The 22,308-nt window shown below is 42.6% G+C and overlaps 1 protein-coding gene and 1 long non-coding RNA gene across 2 annotated transcripts; one reads left to right on the top strand and one right to left on the bottom strand.

The window, feature by feature from the left end:
* Positions 1 to 1,881: 1,881 nt before the first annotated feature.
* LOC140225600 (uncharacterized) lies at positions 1,882 to 5,314 on the bottom strand. The gene is made up of 3 exons (XR_011900627.1): positions 5,077 to 5,314; positions 3,420 to 4,979; positions 1,882 to 2,526 (listed from the first exon to the last, which is right to left on the bottom strand). It is a non-coding gene; the product is annotated as an uncharacterized lncRNA (long non-coding RNA).
* Positions 5,315 to 7,650: 2,336 nt separating this feature from the next.
* Positions 7,651 to 20,375, top strand: LOC109038308 (uncharacterized). Its single transcript, XM_019053331.2, has 2 exons — positions 7,651 to 7,832; positions 18,391 to 20,375. The coding sequence occupies exon 2, from the start codon at positions 18,392 to 18,394 to the stop codon at positions 20,372 to 20,374; it is 1,983 nt and encodes a 660-aa protein (XP_018908876.2). The 5' UTR covers positions 7,651 to 7,832; position 18,391; the 3' UTR covers position 20,375.
* The last annotated feature ends 1,933 nt before the right edge of the window (positions 20,376 to 22,308 follow it).

Here is a 22,308-nt window from a genome sequence, read left to right as displayed (position 1 = left end):
ATATTATATTATATTATATTATATATATATTATACTTCTCGGAGCCTCCGGGTATTGCAGTCGTAGTGAAGAACCACCGAAACCACTATCGAGACCACTCACGGGCTTTCTTCAACACTTCTTGAAAAATACTTGAGAAGTCACGGAACGTATCATGTTGGTCCGCCAATGCTTGAAACATCTGCGGGTTTTGGGAATAAATAGGCCGAATTGGCCACACAGGCAGGACACTTTCCGATTCACACCGTCACTGGAGCATGGGAAACTGTAGGAAAAAGGGGGAAAGGGAAGGAAACAAGCGGGAAAGCTCTAATACTGTCGTACTAGAAAAGCGCTCAGGTGTTAATCAATGTATTTAGTGAAGAAAGGAAGTATTAACTCCGTCGACTTTGCTATGGGTAATGGAAATAAAACATCAGCTGATAGCAAACAAAGGTTACCAAGGAAACCGTAAACGCGTATTTTTGTTTCCCGAAAATGAGCTCACCGTTGAGCTCATCAGGCGCGTTTTTTTTTAGGCTTCATTTGAGTTCAACCATCAATTTCGATAAGAATTACTCTACCCCTAAGAAATTTTCTGATAGACAGACTATCGAAACTACCTGTGCATTACGTTAAAAGCATAAAATACGGTTTTCACAGCCTTATTTATTTTAAAAATGGACCCCCCCAAAAAGCCTACACATCGATGAGCTGGTGCGCCATTTAAACGCATTAGCACTAGTATACTAGTACTCAGAAGCAAGTCGAAATCAAAAAGCGCTGCCTATCGGCTAAGCGCTTAATATTGACAAATCTAGCTGGATCAGAGGAGCGTGTATATGCGCGAGAAGGACAAGGAAGACAATCGATGGCGCGGGACCATAGATAGGTACATGCATGAGCGATATACACTAAACAGGCCAAATCGTACAGGGTGCCACCCTCGGGCGGGCTATTCCGGGTTTAGGACAGGGAAATTTCAGATATGCTGCTTATCAAAGTGCCAGAGCTGGTCTTGATTGATGCGACTCTAGGTTCTAGGTACGTTGTCATTACCTGGGTAAAACTCAGACAGGTGAACTCAGCGCTAGTAACGCGTGAGCCGTAATAGTGGTGGCCTAAGAAATAGATTTCACTGAAATTATTGGTCATAATCGATTTGACTTGGTTAACGAGCATCCCGGAAGGGTTGAAGAATTCATAGCAGTCTTGAACCGTGACGATTTGAGTTGGCAACACAAAAATTGAATCGTCTCCTAAGAAACGAGCTTTCGCCTGTGGATGGCCGACGATGTTACGGAGCAGTGTGTATATAAGTAACATGTTGCAGATGCTACCTATTATTTGGGTGAAGTATGATCCTGATGGGAGTCTGGCTGTTGCCAGAAATAGCTTGCCGTCTGGCATCAAAATTGGTGTGTTCTCGAAAAGATACTCGCAGAAATCATAATTCAGTTGATCTGAAGGTGTTTGTGGAGGGCACATCGTCTTTATGATGGTCCAGGCGCAGTCAACGCACGCGATAAACATGAATCAAACTTTGAAAAGTCCGAACAGTAGGCGTATCCTCCTTCTTCCATTACACGGAGAATATCGTACGGAAGGTCCTTGTGGAGATCCTTTCCAATGTAAATGGGGGTGTCAATTTCCAACATCTTTTCGATAATTGGCTGATCAATTCATCCTTCGAGAAGAATGTGATGCATGTGTCCGCCCCAAATGTGTCTAACCTTTGGATCAGCACGTAACACTAACTGACATCTTGCGTATGCAAGATCAGGAACTAATCGGTATTTATGCCCGAATCTATCGAAGTCAACCGGCCAGGTTGGCCTAGTGGTTAGCGCGTCTGACTCTAGGTCAATAGGTCCCGGGTTCGAATCCCGGTGGTGGCGACAAATTTTCATGGAACTGACGAGTGGATCTGTAAGCAGAATTCGCTCGGCCTTAATCCGTGAAAATTTGTAAGCCCGAGCATGGATGTCTACCAAACTCCCTGATGTCTTCGGACAATAAATAGTGCCTATAGATGGCTGTAGATTCCTAAAGGAATAGAAGCCACTAAACTCTCAATAAAAAAAAAAAAAAAAATCTATCGAAGTCAAATAGCGCTCGTGACGCATTACGACGTGCTAACAAGTAGTTATCCCGTTTGGGACCGACGTACCCGTAGCCAGCAGCCGATAATGGCTGATAGTAAACCGCATCCAAGTTATTAGTTGGAATTGGGTTAACGCGCACATGCTTCAACTCCTCTTGCATTCTGTTGAATGCATAGTTGAACGATGGGTGTGATAGTAGAGCATGGCTACGCTTGTTGTCATCAGATACCAATCGCTTGTAGTTAAATAGACTCTTGTAATGAAGCTCGGGCGTGTACATTCCTGAAGTATTCATTCATGAAGTAACATGAATCAAACTTTGAAAAGTCCAAACAGTAGGCGTATCCTCCTTCTTCCATTAAACGGAGAATATCATACGGAAGGTCCTTGTGGAGATCCTCTCCAATGTAAATCGTACAGCAAGTGAATCACTCGAACGAAACTGAAGAGAAAATTCACGAAAACACCTCATTTTAATACCGCATAATATTTAATAAAAACACCTAAAAACATTCATATACATTAGTAAATCAGCCAAAGTAAGGTCAGAATCGAATTCTACGATGATAATACCACAAGTCTCTTGCATTTTGACGTGAAATTTCAACAAGGGAAAGAGATATAGATAAGGGAAGTTGCGGAGGAAGTCCATGACCGGGCAAACCTACGTTTCGTTCCTGTGTGCGACGTCCTTTCACAGCGGAATTTCGTCCGCTGCATCTCCTCCAGCCCCGTCTGCAGCCTGATTATTGAAATTTTTTGTTTGTCGGATCGACATAGATGACATAGGATAAAAGGCGGAGCGTGATTGGTCGGTTATGTCTTAACGCTGCTTTATCGTGCCTTTGTCAGGTGGAATGATCGACATACTGTCGGAAACTTAAGAGGTGCCGTTAGCTTGTCGATCATTCCACCTGACAAGGGCACGATAAAGCAGCGTTAAGACATAGCCGACCAATCACGCTCCGCCTTTTAACCTATGTCATCTATGTCGGTCCGACAAACAAAAAATTTCAATAATCAGGCTGCAGGGCTGGCTGCCTCTACTCCCGCTTTCGCATCTCCTCCTCTCTCCTTTTCCGGGTGAAAAGCTCCTTCGGTATCCTGCTGTGATTGCGATCCCAAGATAGCTCGTGCTTATGGACAGCAGTTGGTTTTGTAACTCTACTCTAGTAAATTCAGGAGTGATGATCGAAGTATTGACTGAATTGAATATTCTCGCTACCGCGTAATGGTAAGCCCCGAGCAAAACCGTATACGGGTAAATCCCTAACGCATAATAAAGCAGACTCCAGAATTCTGAAACTAATAATGATAATAACGTTTCCAACTTACGTGGTGGAAGAGATTGCTGTCTTTCGTTGCGGAACTTTGTCCGCATCCCCTCCAGCCTCGTCTGAGCAGGCTGCTTGTTATCTCTTTTTGATTTTTGATGATCATGGTCTCTCGAAAACCTTTTTTTTGTGAACAGCTCGAAAGGTTTCCCTTTTCTGTGGCTGTGGCTGTGGTGGCTCCTGTCTTCATGATCGCGATTGGCCCTTTTGTTGTTGTTAAGTTGATGAAATTGGGGGCGGGGTGGTGACTGGATGATTTCTTAATTTGGGGGCTCATATGATCAAAGGAAACGCGTAGTGAGGATGAGGGCGTCTCCGTCATCTGAAACATATTTTTAACATGATTTTAACGAAAATTGATTCTAAAATCTGCCGATGGTGAAAAAAAAAGTCATACATTATTAACAATAAATAACAAAAATAACAATGAAATATAGTAATAATTGATTAATTTACTTAATAATCAAACAATACAGAAACAACAAAGCAATATTTAATAATTAAAAAACAAAACAATAGACGTGTCTAAGGAAGTTTTATATAGTTAGGCATATAAATGCAGTTTTTAACGAGGAATCCAGCCATCTAATTTTATGCATGGATCTTCCCATACGTGTGAGTAACTATGTGCACATGAAGTCAAAATTTGGTTAATAGTAAAGAAATGACTTCAGTCTCTTGTTTCAAAAATATTACATTTTCCATGCCCCGCGAAGCAGTAAAAACGATTTAATGTCCTATGAGATGTCTTTAGAAAAGTCTAAGCAATACTTGAGGACCCTTTTTTCTTCTGCAGCTAAAAACAGTCAAAAAACAAATGACAGACCCATCAGACAATTAATTCAATGCTAGAAGTTCGCGGCTTTTTCTGTTTAGGAGCTTTGTTGGAAACGGCTCCAATTTATACTCACGTAGAAGTTACTCCGTTCCACTCTGAAGTTGCAGAGGACTGCAGAAGTCATGCTCATCACACGGTTTTTCGTAAATTTTAACAACTTCCCAAAATGCCTCATTCTTTTTTGGATCTGCAGTTCGACCTGCCGAAGATTTCTGATGGCACCGTTTGAGCTGTATATTGCTTGATGAGGTGATCATTTTAACGCTTTTCTTTTTTGTCGCACTATCACGCAAGAAAATTGTAAATTCACTGTGTAATTTACAACTTACAAAAGTAGGTGCAATTTTTCCTGTTAAAAACTAAAGTTACTGTAACAGATTCGATGATATAACATGTGCCGCAAACAGGTCGCTCATGGACGACAATCGACCTACAACTTCCGTAGCGCATTTATCGTTTCTTTTGTTACACCAACTGCTTTTAAATTTTTATTGTAATCGTGTTCTGATGTCGAAACTCTATGAACTTTCAGTTTTTCGGTAACGGAGATTTTTCTTGCGCAACTAAAACAACATTTTTGAAAATCGAAGAAACTTTTGGATCGAGTTTTTTTCGGTGACTCACTCTGACCATCTCTTATACGCTGTTCGAGACGTGAAACATTTTTCTCGTCGACAATCGCTTTCGGCTCACTGTATGGACAAATAATTGACCAATCTTTACCTGTACATCAATTTTCAGTCGTGACGTGAAACATTTTTCTCGTCGACAATCTCTTTCGGCTCACTGTATGGACAATTAATAATTGACCAATCTTTACCTGTGCATCAATTTTCAGTCGAGAACAGACTTTAAGTATTTTCTTCCGACCTTTTTCTCGTATTTACTGTGTTTCTCCGGAAGCCATAACTTAATCACAAAACACACACCTATCAGTTACATCCTTTAGGGATGGACGGCAAGCATAAGGATACCACAACCGCGCCGTACGGAGAAGAATCACCTGTAGTTAAGCCTAGTAAAGTACTTAAGCCACCCCCAATTGGACTGCATTTTGCAATTTGGAACTATAAATCCTGGCTCATCCGAAAAAACACTTATGTGCATAGGGAAACTAATGGCACATACGTTGTTTTTAAACCGGGCCAGAATTTATAGTTCCAAATTGCAAAATGCAGTCCAATTAAGATACTAGGCATTCAAACTATTTATGAGATCAAGGGTATAATATCTAGCATAGTGACTGAACCTTCCCTAATACAGGACTCTTGGTTCGTCAAAGTTATCAATTATGACATTTTTTTCTATAATTTCTAATAACGATGACACTTACAGGGCCATAAGTTCTGCTCTTGAAGCCAAAGAGGTGAATTTTTATACCTACGAAAATAATAATACGAGGCCTGCACGGGTTGTTGCTCGAGGCCTTCATTTTTCAAACTCATTCGAGGAAATCTTGGAGGATATTAAAAGCAAAAACTTTCCTATCTAAGAGTCGATCAAATAATAACCATAGAGAGGAAAGAAATTAAAGAAGGTGATACCACCAAAATAATAATTAAAAGGGTTCCAATAGGAACATTCCCTTTAACGTTCGCCAATGGAACCAATATTGAAGATATTTTCATGATTGGTTCCATCTGCATGTAATGTCAGGGTTAAAATTGAACCTCTCGAGGTTGATGACCCTACGATAGTTACCCAATGCATCCGTTGCCTAGGTTTCCGGCTCACGAAAAAGGGATGTTATAAACACCCTGTATGTGCAAGATGTCAGGACCCCACTCATCAACGATTTGCTCAAATTGTGTGGGAAATTCATAGAAAACCCGGTTTGTGCCAACTGTAACTCGGAGCATCCGGCAAGGTACAGGGGCTGCCCAGTAGCCAAGCAGGAGTCAGCTGACAGGAAAGCTGAGCTAGTAAAGAAGGCAAAAAGGACCAGGTAAGTTTGACGGCGAGGCGTCAAAAGTCCGAAAAGGTATTTCTTATTCTGAAAAAAATTCAGGTAAAAAATCTAAAAATGACGTCACGGGTAATCAAATTCATAATCAATCAAGACAAGTTTAAACTTTGCGAGAGATCAATTGATGTGATCATCAGCAAGCTTGATAAAATCAATGCAATCGCGGAACGATTAACGCGCCTCGAGAATGCAGTGTCGGCTCTGCAATACCCCTCCCTCGGCAGAAAAGGCCCTCTTCCACTCCTCAGGGAAATGTCGGAGTTTCAAGATAGCGGTTAGTTGTTTAGTGGCTTAGGCTTTGCCCGGAAGTTTTTTTCAAGATTTCGGATGTTATTCCGTAAATACCGGGGGCTTTTTTATTTTTAAGTTTATATTGGATCAATACTCGAATTCTGATTTACTGATTGGATCCATTGGAATCGAAGCCTCGCACTCGACCATAGCTATCTCCTTTTCGGGATCAATACGGTCTTCAGGGTCCAAGAGTTCAGCCCCACATACACGGTGAAAGTGGACCTTAATATTGGCTTAATGTGGGAGTCACCGATGCGTTGTTGAGCGGTGACTTTTAAAGTCACTTTAAACAGCAGTTACACGATTAAATCGGCAGGGCCTAGCATTGTTGCCGAGCTAGAGGCCCAATACAAATTTTTCATAAGAGTTCAAATGGGTTAGTGAACATATTTGTACAACCCTGACAACAGTGACTTAACTTGTTTGGTTTTTTAAAATTCTGGAAGTGCACGTGAATATTGAAGGTTATGTGTTGAGTGTGTTTTGTTATTTCCAACCATGAGGGAGAGTTGAGGAAATAAGCCCCTCCATATTGTCGAACATATTATGATTATTTTGGGTAGGTGAATTATTATTCATAGGTTCAGGAATAACTCTTTTAGGCTGAACCACTATCCTCGTGGATTTGTCATCGTGCACACCAGCTCTACCTGCTAGCAACTCCCTGCATGATTTACCCGGCTTGGGCATAATTTTAAGTAGAACCGTTCTCTTCACGTTCTTGTTACTATCGATGAAAGACATTTTAATGACTGAAAATCGCGAAACGCATGCGAACACGAATACAAAAACTCCGAACTCCGAAGTCACTAACCACACAACACGAGCGGGAGAAAACCAAACACAGAGCAATCCTCCAGAGGATGGTGATCGTTGATTCAGAATACCATCGGTGAGCCTTAATAATCGTCGGCCCGGCGAATATTAAGGTTCACCGCTCAACAACGCATCGGTGACTCCCACATTAAGCCAATATTAAGGTCCACTTTCACCGTGTATGTGGGGCTTTCGTCGGCCCATACGGCCAACTCTTGTTCTCTCTCCGCTCTACACGAGAGGAAACGGGAAGAAGTTGGAGGGAGATCGACTGAACTATGAATGGACTGATGTGTCCAGGTGTCGAGATACCGCGCGCGCGGTTAGCGCGTATCGTATGACGAGCGGCTTACGTCAGGCGTAACTGGACACGATGCTGATTACGAGTCGGGAGCCGGCACGGTTTTTGCCGCATCGTTTTCGCTCCTGTGCTATCCCGGTGTGACGTTGTGCGGACCACGCTCCGGATGAACCCGTCAACGACTCGTATCTCGCTTCAAGTAAGTTTCAGTCTTCAGGCTGATTATTGACATTGATAGACAGCACCGCCGCGTGGGCTTTCGATTCGTGGGTGCAGCGAATAAGCCCACTCACCGGAGGGGGGGATTAGGGTAAGGGGGCCCCGGGGGTCCTCCCCCGAAAAATTTAGGCTATCCAAAATGCAATTTTAAACTATTGTTACTAGTTAATGCCATTAGACTATCGAGTGAAAACCCCAACATCATCGCTAGAAATTCGAGTAACACTACTTCAAATACTTCACGTTTTGAACAAAGTTTGGAGCGAACTCATTTCACTGTCAGACGTTGAAAGCGCAATAGCGTGTTTTCCGTAACGTTCGTTTGCCTTATTCCAGGCTGAATTCCCATGCACTATAAACGCACCGTCGTTGTGACCGAACGAGCCAAATCGTCGACATGGAAAGCAAATCGCCTTGTCTTACTCCACACTATACTCTAGATAGGTTCAACTAACTGTCTGTCGTCTCTCAGACAAAAACCAGGACGGCAAAATAAATTAAGAAAGAAAGGGGGAACAAATCTCTCAAAATATTGTGGGTGCAACTGCGCCCACGTGCACCCATTTCCCCTGGTAAAAATAGGCAGTAGAATCTGTTTTCCAAAATACCATAGACCTACGACCGGCTGTAAGATTTCCAATAGCTTCTATAGCCGGCTACACAATTTTTTTGTAGCCGATGGCGATTAAGCAACTCTTAGCCAGGCGATAAAGTGTATTCTAAACGTCACTAATTACGGATGCTAAGACTTAGTGAGTTTTTGGACCACTGCTCTCTTTTTGGGTCGTAGCATCTTGATTTATTTTGCGAGGAAAGCTCCGTAATTTTGATGGATGCCTGCCATTCCTCATTTATTAGAGCGCCTTCAGTTTCGTATGATACTGTGCAATACCTCTGGTGTGAAATAGTTGCTTCAAGCGCCGCGCCGTGGCACGCTGCAGTGCGGCAGGCAACGCGCAATGGCGCCTACAAACCTAACAGGGATACTTCACGCGTTGCGCAATGCGCGAAGTATCCCTGTTAGGTTTGTAGGCGCCAGTGCGTCGCCGCTCTGCTTTGTGTAAGGCTCTAATATTTAATCTGGCGGAGTCAACGTTATTTAACCAATGAGTTTGAAATGTTTGCACATCCTGTATGGATTATTCTCGTTTTAATTGATGAAAAAAAATATGTATTTAAGGAAAATATTATGTGTGTTTTGTAAATATTAAGGTGGTTCCGTATCAAACTTAATGATTTCCAAAGCATACGAATTTCTACACAATATCCTATAGCCTTTTATAATTGATGGCGAAAAAGCAACAGCCAGGCGATAAAGTGTAAAGCCCGGCTAAAGGAACTATAGCCCGACTGCATAATTTTTTATCGCTTCGTATAGCCCGGCCGTATGATTTTCTCCGCTTTCTACAGCAAGCTATATGATTTTCTGTAACCTTCTTTAGCCGGCTATAAGAATTCCTATGGTATTTTGAAACGCAGCTCTTATCGCCAATTTTTACCAGGGTCGCGCCGCCCTTGTTAATAGACAAAGCTATGGGGAAAGGAGTCATGAGGGATTTAAAGGGATCCTAGTGGTAGAAGTGGGTGGTTGCAACGAACGAAGGAGGTAGGTAAAAGACCAACTAGCGGCAACCCACAAGTGACCCTATAGTTAGTTCATTATTTTCTCCCTTAGTCTGAAGGAGCCACCTATTTCAACCAACAGGATCGCTTCTTGTCGCACTTCCTCCGTCTTTTTTGTCCATTGCTTTGTCTACTAATTTTGATTATTATTCTGCAGGGGTGTGCGAAAAGTGCCACTCGGCGGAACGTTTCACGTGATCCGCGATTTTCTCCTCGCTCACTTCCCAATAATTTCCTCGTTTTCCCAAATTTTTTCAGGCGATAACCTCTTTTTTTTGCACTTCTTGTTGAAAATTTGCTTGAATGCCTCTGATTGGGAAATTTCGATAAAACGTCTAAATTCTATCTGAAAATGTTCGACGTTGTCGTTTTGAACAAAAATGTCCTATTAAAAAATCTCATGATGGGACGGATTTTGTATCCGTGGCAGCCACCATAAATCCTCGTGTCGTCAGTCGAACTGCTTATTTGAAGAAAAGCGCAACTACCAAGTGTCAAACTTCTATAAAACATGAGAAAGAACTTGATTTCTCCGAAAAATTTACGCTTTTTTTTGGCGAAAAGGAATCTGTATTTTGTGTTTAATTAATTTTTATAGTTCTGGTTGTTTTGCCTTTCTTCCACAAAAGCGCCCAATGCTGTCATTTTTAGCAGTAGTGTGACAGCTGTGACAGTACAGTTTCTTGCTTGTTTGATCACTATAGTACAATATGTTACTTGGTTTATGGTAAGAGGCTGCACCCAGCGCCGGGGAAAGTTGCTCGGAAATTACGGCATTTTTCCTCTCGAAGGAGGTGAATTTCGCTGATATTATCAGTAAATACACTACGGGTGACGCCGAGTAACCTTGAGGGTAGCCGACTTTTGAATTAAAGTATTCAAATGTTGGAAAATAGGCACTTCATGTCATTAGTCGAACTGCTTACAAGCCTTCGTGTTATCAGTCGAACTGCTTACAAGCCTTCTTGTCATCACTCGACCTGCTTAGTTGAAGAAAAGTGCAACCGCCAATTGTCAAGTTTTCAAAAAACCTGAATCAAAACTTGATTTTTCCGACAGTTTTTCACATTTCTGCTCGGCAAAAAGGAACCAACGTTTTACGTAGAGGGTCGTAGAAATTAATGTATTCAAATGTTGGCAGAGAGACATTTCATGCACTGAAAAAAAAACCACGATGGATCTAGAGTCCAGACTCTTGAAAACATTGACGATAGAAAAAATACTCTTGATTCAATCGGATTTTTGCTTGAATCAAAACGAAATCCGCTTAGATTAAGCGGCTTGGTTCTTGATTTAAGCTAGATTCTGATTGAATCATGAGTACTTTTTCTTGTTGATGTTTTTAAGAGTCTGGACTCTTGATCCAATGTGTTTTTTTTCCAGTGTGTCATCAATCGAACTGCTCATTCGAAGAAAAGCGCAACCGCCAATTGGACGTATTTCTGTCAACGGAACTAAGCGCCAATTTGAGTTCCTTTTGAGGAATTTAAAATGTCGTATAGCGCGTTTTGTCAAACGGAACTAAGCGCCATGGAAAAGTATTGCGAGTATAGGACGGTATGGACCCGACGCGACGACGCCCGGTTCCGCCGCCAATCCGAGCCCCCCTCTACCTTCCTCACCCTATGGCGTTCAGTTCCGTTTCACAGAAATACGTCCAATTTAAGTTGCCACAAAACATGAATGAAAATTTGATTTCTCCGACAGTTTTTCGCATTTCTGCTCGGCAAAAAGGAATCAATGTTTTACATACTAATTGTAAAGTCACACGGGGAGGGTCGGAGATATGTGGAAGGATTAGATTTTTTTTTCAAATTTCGGTGGGTATGCCCTTCTTCCACAAAACCGCTCAACGCTGCCATTTTTAGCAGTAGTAAAATTATGATTGTTTGATGACAGTATTAATCATACTTCGTGCTTTAGCACTTTGCAATGGGAGTGGAAATTACGCATTTCTTCCACTTTAATCAAAAACTCAAATTCTATAAATTCGGCTGCTAAATCCTTCTTCCAAAATGTAACCCGTTTAGTTATGCGCTGTCAGCTCAAGTGAATCTGTCGGTGGTGGATCCAGAGCAAAACCGAAGTGTTCATCCGGAATAATCGACTGGGGGTTTGAGATATCATCTGGATCACACAGATGTTCCGGGGATTTTTTACGAAGAAGCTTATAAGTTTACGCCTCGTGTTAGACTTAAAGCTTATTCAGGTCACAAAACTGAAAATAGCCCCTAATTGATGGCGAGAATCGACGGTTTTTATTTTGTATGAAGAATATTGGTTCCTTTAAAATCATTCACCTAGATGAGTAAAATTAGAGAAATAGCCCTCAAAAGGTATGATTTGTAGGATTTTTCTCATTCGTTCTCAGTATTTCGAGGTAAACATTTTGCTCCTTCGTTCTCAGTATTTTCAGGTTCATTATCATTCCTCCTTAAACTACTATGAGGAATTTCATTTATTTTGAAGTTTTCCTTGTAAAGTTTCTGTCGTGCCTCGGGCTCTGGGCTATCAAAAATAACCCTCCTGCAGCTAGGTAAACTAGAAAATGAACTCCTTTTCTCGAGCAGAAATCATGCTCATGGATTACCACGCAAAAGCGATCCGAAGACCGACTCTTCGCGCAGGAAATCAATGAGGTCGACAAAAGCTCGGATAAGCAACTAGAAACTGGAAATGGACTCCATGGGAGTACGGGCTAATGAAAAATATGAAAACTGAGATGCAGAAAAATGAACACTTTCTACAGCGAGGAAAAATATGACACGCACAAGCTCCAATGAAGAAAATAGCACACAGCTACAAAATACAAACCAAGTCATGATACGTAGCATAAATATCAAACCTTCCAAATAATACCTTTTTTTTTTTTTTCTGTTGTTTAATGACTTTGTGACTAAGCACCTGCAGCCAACTTTAGACTAGTGTGTTTAGTGTAGTGAGTAGGTTACAGGTGATTAGATACCGACTTTAGAGGTGTGAAAAAGAAAAAACTAAGAACATGGAAAAAGGTGAGGGGTTGATAAAAAAGAGGAGTTGAGTAGGGAGAGGGTGAGAACCCTTCACCATTTTCACGCTCTCCAGAGACTGGGTAATGGAAAACAAACAAAGTGAACATACGGTAGGAATTGAATGTGTGAGAGAGAATGATTTGTTTGGACAAAAGGTAGATTGAATAAAACAGAGGGTAAGACGGTTGGTGGGAGTGAAAAAAAAGTATAGGGAAATTATTAGTGTAAGAGTGAAGATTTGGTAGATTAGAGGTGGATATCATTTTTATCTAGAAAAAGGGCTATGGATTTAAGGGTATTGAGGTCACCGACCGAAAGAAGATATAGGGTTGAATAGGGTGGGAAATTTCAAATTTATTTATAAGTTCAGAAAAAAGGATATTTCTATTTTAAATAATACCTTCTCATGAAAATAAACGTCGCCCAAGGGGAGGCAGTGTAAGACTGGCCGCTAGGGCTTTTAAAGCTTCGCGTATCCGCGAGCGGCGGGGTCCCAGGATACTGGGCTTTGGGGCACATGTCGAGGTCAACTCATCCCCGCAAGGTGGCGTGTGCAAAGAGGAAAAAGGACTGGAATGCCTTATCACTGGAAATGGTCCGGCTCGTGAGAAAGTACGATGCGGAGTTTCCACAACTGACAGCTTGTGGCACGACAGTTTCCCATGTTTGTACAATGACTGTCGGTGTGAAAATTTTGTCTCGCAGTACTTATTACACGGAATTCGCTTTTGGCGTTTCGGTTTTGGTCCAGTGCACTGGTTTTTATGAGCCACCAAGGTTTGCCGACGTTCATAATTTTTCTGGCAAACATTACACGTATACTGACCAAATGAGTCTACAGGGAAAACATTCTGTCGAGGCTCTAGATTGATTTGATCGGATCGTTTTCTTGGCCCGAACTATTATCTCCTCCGGGGGGAAGAAAGAATGTTCTGTAAGAATGTGTGGTCAATCATTTCAAACTTAGGTGAGAAATTATTATGAATCGTACCGGTATCTTCTTCAGACATCTTGAAGTTACAATTAAAACAAACAATAAAACAATAAATTGAATCCGCACTGAAATTTAGAACTGGATAATAAACCGGGGAATCCACTGGAATTTAGAGAGAGCTGAACAAATATCTCACGGAGAATTTGAAAGATTGTGAATTTATGTAAAAGGAAAACAAACAGATGATCGATCCTGACAAACAGTACCAGGGAAAAGTACTGGGATCCTCGTGATCCTTGTGAGTTAACAATTTTAATAAAAACTAAAAACACAAATGAGATCAGAAAAGAAAAATTCCCTAAAAACATATACGTAACACTTACCATTATAAAGCGGCCATGACGTTAGCAAATGACACAACTTGGCACGTCAGGACAGAGAACACTTCAGGCAGCTACAAGGACTTCAACACTGACGCACGCAGGAAAGAATAAGTTTATTACGAATATTAAAATTTACAAATTAAGTCTTGGCCTCTTAGAGCTTTTTGGGGAGTCATCCGACGAGTCTGTTGGCCCAACGACGTCTTCCGACGATTCCGTTGGCCCGATGATGTCATCCGAGGAGTCATCTGTTGCTGAATCTTGCAATGAACTAGGATTTGGAGGTCTCCCGACATGTGAAAATTTAGACAATGAAACCTGGAACCAAAAAAACCGACATAAAAAAGTATCCAAAAAAGTGGCAACGTTGCTTTGGCGGGTGAGAGGGTGAGTAATCGTAAATTTGTTTCTGGTGGAAATTGCCTCAATAACTCAAGTTACGTTATATCAAAGCGTTTCCGTGTAATCTTTATCAATAGGGAAACCGCGAACACGCGATCATCAAGTTGTTTTTTTTTTTTATTGGGCTGCGGCCCAGGGCGGACTGCCCTTAGATGTTGGATGACGTTTTTTAGGTGGCTCCTGTTCAAGCGTCGCTCCGATTCGACTGCGACCACACTTAAGATTGTCGGGGTAAGGTATCCGGACGGATTGTCCAAGCTGGGGCATGACATGATGCAGAGTCTGTAGCACTTCGGATAGAATGAAAATACGCTTTTGGTGGTCTCATGATGGCCGCGAGCCGAAAAGCTCTAGCGTTTAAAATGTTAATAAAATTAACAAAGCAGTGATAACCATAACACCTTGGCTAAAATCCTTTTCTTTCTCATCCGACGATATATTTTTTACGGTCCTCCCGGTGCCGATTGATAAATGTTTCTCAGCAGTAACATGGTAAAATTGCTGTTGAACATTGCCGAAACGTTGCCAGGATATGTTGCGGCCCGTGATTCAGTTTGCCACAACCTCGTCAACACTCTGTCAGGAAACATTTCCGGATAATTGGTAATAAAAGTCACAGAATAATTAATAATTTATAATATAATAATATACACAGTGTTTACCTGTAACGTCTTTTCCGGCAAAATACAAAAAAAACTATATTGTTATCTACAAATAAAATGTACTTTTTTACTTGTCAAGTTCATCCCTTGTGCCGCAGCTAAGGTTGTAGGAGCCGTGGGCCGCGACGTTAAGGTGGAATGGAAAGGATTCCTTCCATGCTGCTTCGTTTTTTCAAAGTACGGCATGCAGTATTTACCTGCGACTGTAGAGACTCACGTTGCGTATATTCCGAATCGTCTTGGACGGATCCGGCAGGGGAGTAGGATGGGGAACCCGTTGTGGTTCCGGAGGAAGCTGGCAAGGCTGTGGGCGTCGTTGTTTCTACTCTCTGGCTCGGCAATCTTCCTGGCGTTCTCATTGCCTGGCGAACGTGTTTCGGCAAGGGTTGAGAGAAGGTGTCGTTCAAGTCCTGTCCATCTTCCGAAGTTCTCGTGGAGAAGACGGTCACGGAAGGGCTCTCGGAGTAAGATGGCGTGTCGCTCCCTCTTCTCGGCCTTGAAGAATCCCTAAGAAATAGAATATCCCAGTTACATATATGACAACTCACAGATGGACTCACATGATGCACAAGGGATGACACAATCTGTAGACGGCAGTCTTCGAGTTTTGTAGGCCCCCTACGGAAGCCGCATACGGTGATCTACGTGGGAAAAGGAAGCACTCCTGCCCGCGAGCTCCAAGGGATCTCGGAGTAAGCTGCCGCGGTCATTTCCTATTCACATCCTGGAAGTATCCGTACCGAGAGAGAATCTCCTCGCTTCGCTGAGGGCAACTCACGAATCGGCAATGTTAAACGCAAGCGGTGATCCAATGAGTAGACAACAGTGCAGATTTTTGCTACCCGTCTGAAATTTTTTTTTTTTTTATTAAATCAATTACAATAATATTTAAACAACCATCAATATTCCATAAGCATGATTAAACTTTCTTCAGAGCCCAGAATATATATTTCATAACCTGTATAAAAAACGAATGGACATTTTCCAGTTTTCTAAGGTTAAGAGGGACAGTGGACTTCTTTCAATTAACGTACCTTAAGCATGATAACTGGTGGGTCGACTGTTGTGCCACCACCCGGACCTGTACGGAGAAGTGGCGACTCGAGGACGACGCCATGTGCAAAGGCGTTGTACTGTCTGTCCGTGCCAAGAAAACAAGGCCCGCGGCGACCTCCCGCCCCTCGCTTGTTCCACCTCCAAAACGCGACGCGCTTCGATGTTTCCAACAATAAATGTCTCCTGAAAACGATCTTCAATGACGCCTTCTTAACCATCCGTCACATTTCCAATTGTCAAGGAATTTAGCCCAAATGTGTCAGGGAAATCAGGGAATTTCATTCTCTAAATTCTGTGCAAACCCTGGAGGAAGGGGTGGGGTTGTCGCATGGGGGTTGAAGGAGAGGAAGATTGAGAGAAGAAGACAAAATTGGTGTATTTGTACGCGGTAATGACGGTCGACGCTGTTTTATGCACTCTTAAACTTTTCTATCCGTGCGTTTAAGTCTCCAAAAATATGCATGATCAATAAGTCGATGGTGCTGAAACATTTTAATGAAGCATGTTTCTTCACTCACATTTTTCGTATTACGGCGTTCACACGGTATTGTTAATACAAAATTTCCTTTTTTTTCTCCGTTCTTTCCTTCCCCTATTTATGTATAAGTTGAGAGATAAAATAATAGTTATCGTGTTTACACCAAATTCGCCGACAGGCCGTCAAACCAGTTTACGAACGACGATACGACTCTTTGACCACGTGGGAGCTCGTCTTGTCTACGTATAAAATTGAAGGCAAACCCATCAGACGTTGAACTAACCTCTTAATGTTCGATATGAAGCTATTTCTTGAGTGTATCTCTGGTGCACGTGCCATTTCACGATGATACCACCATTCAACCACGTGAGAGCACGGGTTGCCTCAATTGAAATTGAAGGCGAACTGACGTGGCCTCAATAAAATCATTTCCTGTGTGTGGTTTTTCCTTCATTTGTGAATATCTGAGTGATATATTTCGCTGAGAATAACTCCTTATGACGACTTAATTTATGCCTAAAATAGCTGCCTCGTAAGAAACCCAGCTTAATATCTGTAGCTTATGAAAAGTCCCTAGTGGCATGAACTTTAACATTTGGACGTCCGTAAACTTAAGCGCCTTTTTAAAATGTAAAAATTTGAGACCATTTTTATTCCTCTTTCATTGAATATCGTACAGTACTCACACAAATATTTACTTTTTAGTTGTAGATAAGTTGCAAACTATTAGAATTTGTCATGAAAGTACTTGTGATGTTTTCGTGATGGATTCAAAGAAATTTTAGGTCCAGCACAAAGTCCTCTGTCTTTTCTCTGTTATTCTGCTTCATCCAAATATTTTGAGATTAGCAAACGCTTTGGTGGAAGTTCAAACGGAAACGAATATCAAATCCAATGATACTTCCCTAACTATGACCAAGTACTTGTTCAAAGAAATAGATCGTTTTGAACACGTTCGCTTCGTTTCTAAAAAGTTCCATCCGTCGAAGTGTCTTGTCATTTTTAGATTATTTTATTTATGTCAACTAGGTCATAAATTGTTTCCCTGATTTATATAATAATTTATATTTATATGAATATATAATTCCAAAATTTCACAATAACGAGGTTTTCCAGCATATTTGCCTTGAAATCAATGACAAATGAAAGCAGTTCCTCACTTCGGCAGCTGGCATTAATGAAAGTCCGAAAAAACGCCTGAGAAACGAACCTTCTTCTGTGCTGAACTTGTAAGTTCTTGACACCCCGCATCTTTACCAAGCGTTTTAAGTTCTGTCTGACAGGAATACGTTCAAATGCCTGAAGAAAACGTTTAAACCCTAGTAGCATAAGTCGCTATAAGTTGCATTTTGATCAATAAATGTACCGCAATTTTATCGAAGTCCATTTAATGCATTATTATCGGATTAAAAATCGCTATTTCATCGCATGAATTTGCAATAAAATAATGATTTTATCGACGGCGATCTATAGCAACATCATCGAACGAAAAATCGTTATCTGTTGAGGTAAGATTTCGATTTTAATGAACGCGATTTAAAATTGCGACAACATTAAGGATAATCGCTCAAATGCTGATGATCCTCGCGATTTAATCGCCATATAATTGCAACTTGATTTCAAAATATCTTGATTTTTCCGTTGAAATATGCTGCTTGGGAAATGGTGGTTTCCGGAAAACTCTCGGTTGTAAGATGCGTCCATCCCGTTAAAAACTCGATTCCTGATTATTTGGCAGTTTCGCTACCTCCACTTCAAATATCCTGGTTTAATATTTGAAAAATTGCCGAATGTTACTTGGGAAAGGGTAATTTCCGGAGAATCTCTCGGTTGTAAGATGTGTCCATCTCGTCAAAAACTTAATACCTGATTATTTGGCAGTTACCTTAGGTCCACTTCAAATAACCTGGTTTAATATTTGAAAAATTGCCGTTCAATCAATTGAATGCGCAGTAATTATTTTTCTGTTTTCCACATTTGTTTCCGCAGAATGCATGGAGCTCTCCCTGCCGACAACATATTCCTTCTGGCGCTTCTGCTGTACAACCTTTCCCCATGCCAGGCCAAGAACGAAGAGGACAACCCTGTGAAGAATTTTTTCACAGACATGAACACCGCCATCACGTCCGTCATCGCCTCCAAGTTCAACGTGGCGATGCGGCTCCTCCAACAAGACTTCACGAAATACTTCCGCGCCGTTTTGGCCAGATGGACGCAAGACCTCTCCGTCCGAACCAATGAAGCCCGTTTCGACAACTTGGACAACTTCTCGGACCAGGAGATCCTCGCCCACGCCTACAAAATCGCCAACATGTCGACGCCAAGGACATCCAACACGAGCACGACAACTGAACGTCCATCGGACGCGAAAGAGGCTGAACCGTTAGAAGATGTCTACGAGGAAATCGTGAAGATCTCAAGCGTTGATGAGGAAGAAGACACTTGGGACGCCGACCTGGCAGTCAATGATGGGTCAGAAAACTCTGTAAACGGTGATTTTGATAGTGGAGACGACACTGCGAACGAATTCGAAAAACCCGACGGTGGAGAGCCAGAGATACGAGTAATAGATAGCGCCATTTCTCTTATCGACTCGGAGAGTAATGCTAAGAATTCAGACACAGAATCGATAATACAGTCAAGAGATCAAGTTGACTCTGCCATAATGAATCATTCAAGAGATCAAGCAGATTCTGACATTATGAATCTTGCCTCGCAGCTTGCCAGGCTGAACGGCACCACGAGAGTGTCGCAAGACAGTCTGCTGGATGAGGCGGATGCCATCGTTGATGAAGAACGTTTTAAAACTCTTAATGCTTTAAATGTAACGTCCTCAAATGCTTCAACAGGTACGGATATTCACGTAAATGATACGCACATGACGCGTCCAGGGTCAGATGTACTCATCTCAAAATCGTTGAAATTACCATCTGAAATTATTAACAACGAAGCTAATAAGAATGTGAGCGATACTACTTTAGATGCCGTTAACGTTACATTCACAAAAGTAACGGCTATTAACGAAAGATATCGAAATGTGACGGGCTTTGTTTTAAACGCTCACAGCTCGGCACCTGAAAATACGTCACATGAGATTAACATTGAACATAAACATGTAACAAGTGCTCCTCACAGCTCAATAGCTGAAAATATGTTACATGAGATCAACATTGACGGAAAAAGAATGAATATGACAAACATCACGTTCGATGCCAGTAACTTAACAACGACTGATGCAGGATTAAACATGGATGATAAGCCTAAACATGTTTTATCAAGTATTCCTATGGGTCGCCCAAGTAGCTTGGCGTCGAAGTTTGGCGCAGCGTTAACTAACATAACTTCAATGAAAATCACTCAAACTGGTGATAACTCAGCGACCGGCGGGATAATCGCCTCGAATTTCAGTTCAGTGCCGATAGTAAGTGCAACCTTTTCAACCCCAACGACGGAAGTGAACCCTGGCAGGAGTGGTACAAAGCTCGCGAGTGAAAGTAATTTCAACGAAAAGAAGATGCCAGCGCCGTGGCCCAAGGCAACGCCCTCAAATTTAGCATCGAAAGGCAACGGCAGCGAAAGGAGAGGATTTGCAGAGCTGATGATTTTCGATGCCGCCGACCCTGCCTTGGACGAAGAACAGCCTCTCTCGCCTCCTTTTATGAAGAAAGACATAATTATTACGCATACCGTGGACTTGAACGCCCGTCCTCCCGAACCGATAAAGATGACGGCCGAAGAACATAAATTGCTGCGCGTTAAGACGCCAGGCGAGAGCAACAGAAATGGTCTCTTAAATTCTCCAAAAATTGATCATCTCGCGACGCCGAGTTCGACTTACACTAAACCTCCGTCGAAGCTCAGACAAAAGAGGGAGATCTCGAATTGTCTATCCGGAAGCAACCCTAGATTTCCTCTTACTTTGTGCTTTGAAATCCAAATTCACGGTGTTTATCGACGTTTCGCGGCTGTGTGATAACAATACTGCAATGGAATCTGGCAGCGCCGATCGCAAGTATTTTCCGAAATACGCTGATCAACATCCTATAGGAGGTGTCGGCAGACATGCCGCACCAAATTCGATTGCACGGCTGTTTAATACCCATTCTGCACGATTCTCTCGTTACGCTGAGAATTTCATTCACGACAGGCTGAAATATATGCAGCACCGTAAAATGTTGGGAAAAAGGCCGCGCCAAAAACGTGCTGCCGTCTACTTGAATCACAAGGAAGCTGCAAGCAACGAAGCGTACTTTCCAATTTGGGTCGGACACCGATTCAGCACCTCTATTACGAGCTTCCCTCACCAAAATCAGTCAATATCCCCCGATAAGCCGGATTTCTTACGTCATTCAAGATTACCTAACTACAAACAGCCCCTGTCTTCCGATAAGCCGGAGTTCTCACGTTACCATCCAAGATTTCCCCCCTACACACAGTCTATGTCTCCCGATAAGCCGGAGTTCTCACGTCACCATCCAAGATTCCCTCATTACGAGGAGTCTATATCTCCCGATAAGCTGGAGTTCTCACGTCACAATCCAAGATTCCCTCATTACGAGGAATCTATATCCCCGATAAGCCTGAGTTCTCACGTCACCATCCAAGATTCCCTCATTACGAGGAATCTATATCTCCCGATAAGCCGGAGTTCTCACGTCACCATCCAAGATTCCTCATTACGAGGAATCTGTATCTCCCGATAAGCCGGAGTTCTCACGTCACCATTCAAGAATCCCTCACTCAAAACAGTCGGTATATCCCGATAAGCCGGAGTTCCCTCGTCACCATCCCAGATCAAAGAAGCGGCAGCGTGTAAAACGGGCAGCCTTCGACGCCTTGATGAGCATGATCGCCAATAAGTGGGCCAAATCGAACAACGATGAGGCCGAGGAAACGTTGCATACCGATCACTCGGATCCCGAGCTCGACTCTCAAGAATCAGTCGAACAATCGTCCCGAATGGGACCACCGGTGGAATATTCATCCTCGCACCTTCCGAAAGAACACCGCATTTTCGATCCAGAGCCTGGCTCGCACTCGCGCGAAGCTTTCAACTTCGTCAAGCAAGGTACGAGATTTCGAGCGAACGAAGTAGAGCATCCATTTCTGAGTCTCTTGAGACAGTATTCCCAAGGCGCCTCCAAGTCGAGTCACTTCGACGTGATAGCGCACGAGTTGCATAGTAAGATATCCGAGCTGTGCGCGTCGTTTCACGCCGCCTGGTTGCATACCCTCACGGCGACAACGGAAAGCGCGAAGCCGTCCGCCGCTACAACGGAGAAGTCAGTGCTCACGAGCGTTGGGAAACCTCGCCCTTCGCAGCTGACGGATCGTAGGCCGAAACGTAGTTATGCAGACGAGAGAACCGTAAAAAGTTCCGACGATCAGATAACCTATGAAAGTCACACTCAGCCCGAAGTATCACCTTCTTATCGTAAACCTCAAATAAAAATAAAATCCAATAATGACAGAAGAAAACGCGCATTTTCTGAGTATCTTCCGTTATCAGCAAGAGGGAAGGAAAGCACCAAATCCAAGACCAGCGTCTCGATTTCCCCGACGAGGAAACACATAATGCGGCTGGAGCGTAAATCAGGACCTGCTCTCGATGCATCGTCCCCTTCGAAGCCGCAGAATCTCATTAAGTCCATTGAAAACTTTAAAAAACTAGCGAAACTCGATCTGGAGCAATTAGAGAATATCGATCTTGAGGATGGTTTCGCTATAGATGAGCTGGACGCGGACGCGCTGGTCAGCCCCTCGCCGTCGGATCCAACTGAAGATCTCGTCGAAATCCACGCGCTGCCCTCGATCACTGAAGCAACGCCTTCGACTCGAGGTAACGCTAAGAGTACTAACGTTAATAGTAGTAACGTGAAGAGGCCCAACGCGAAGAGTACTATCGCG

This window comes from Bemisia tabaci, chromosome 10, assembly GCF_918797505.1.
Source record: "Bemisia tabaci chromosome 10, PGI_BMITA_v3".
Classification (NCBI taxonomy): domain Eukaryota; kingdom Metazoa; phylum Arthropoda; class Insecta; order Hemiptera; family Aleyrodidae; genus Bemisia; species Bemisia tabaci.
The sequence above is the reverse complement of the archived record's forward strand: the minus strand, read 5'-3'. Positions and strand labels throughout refer to the sequence as shown.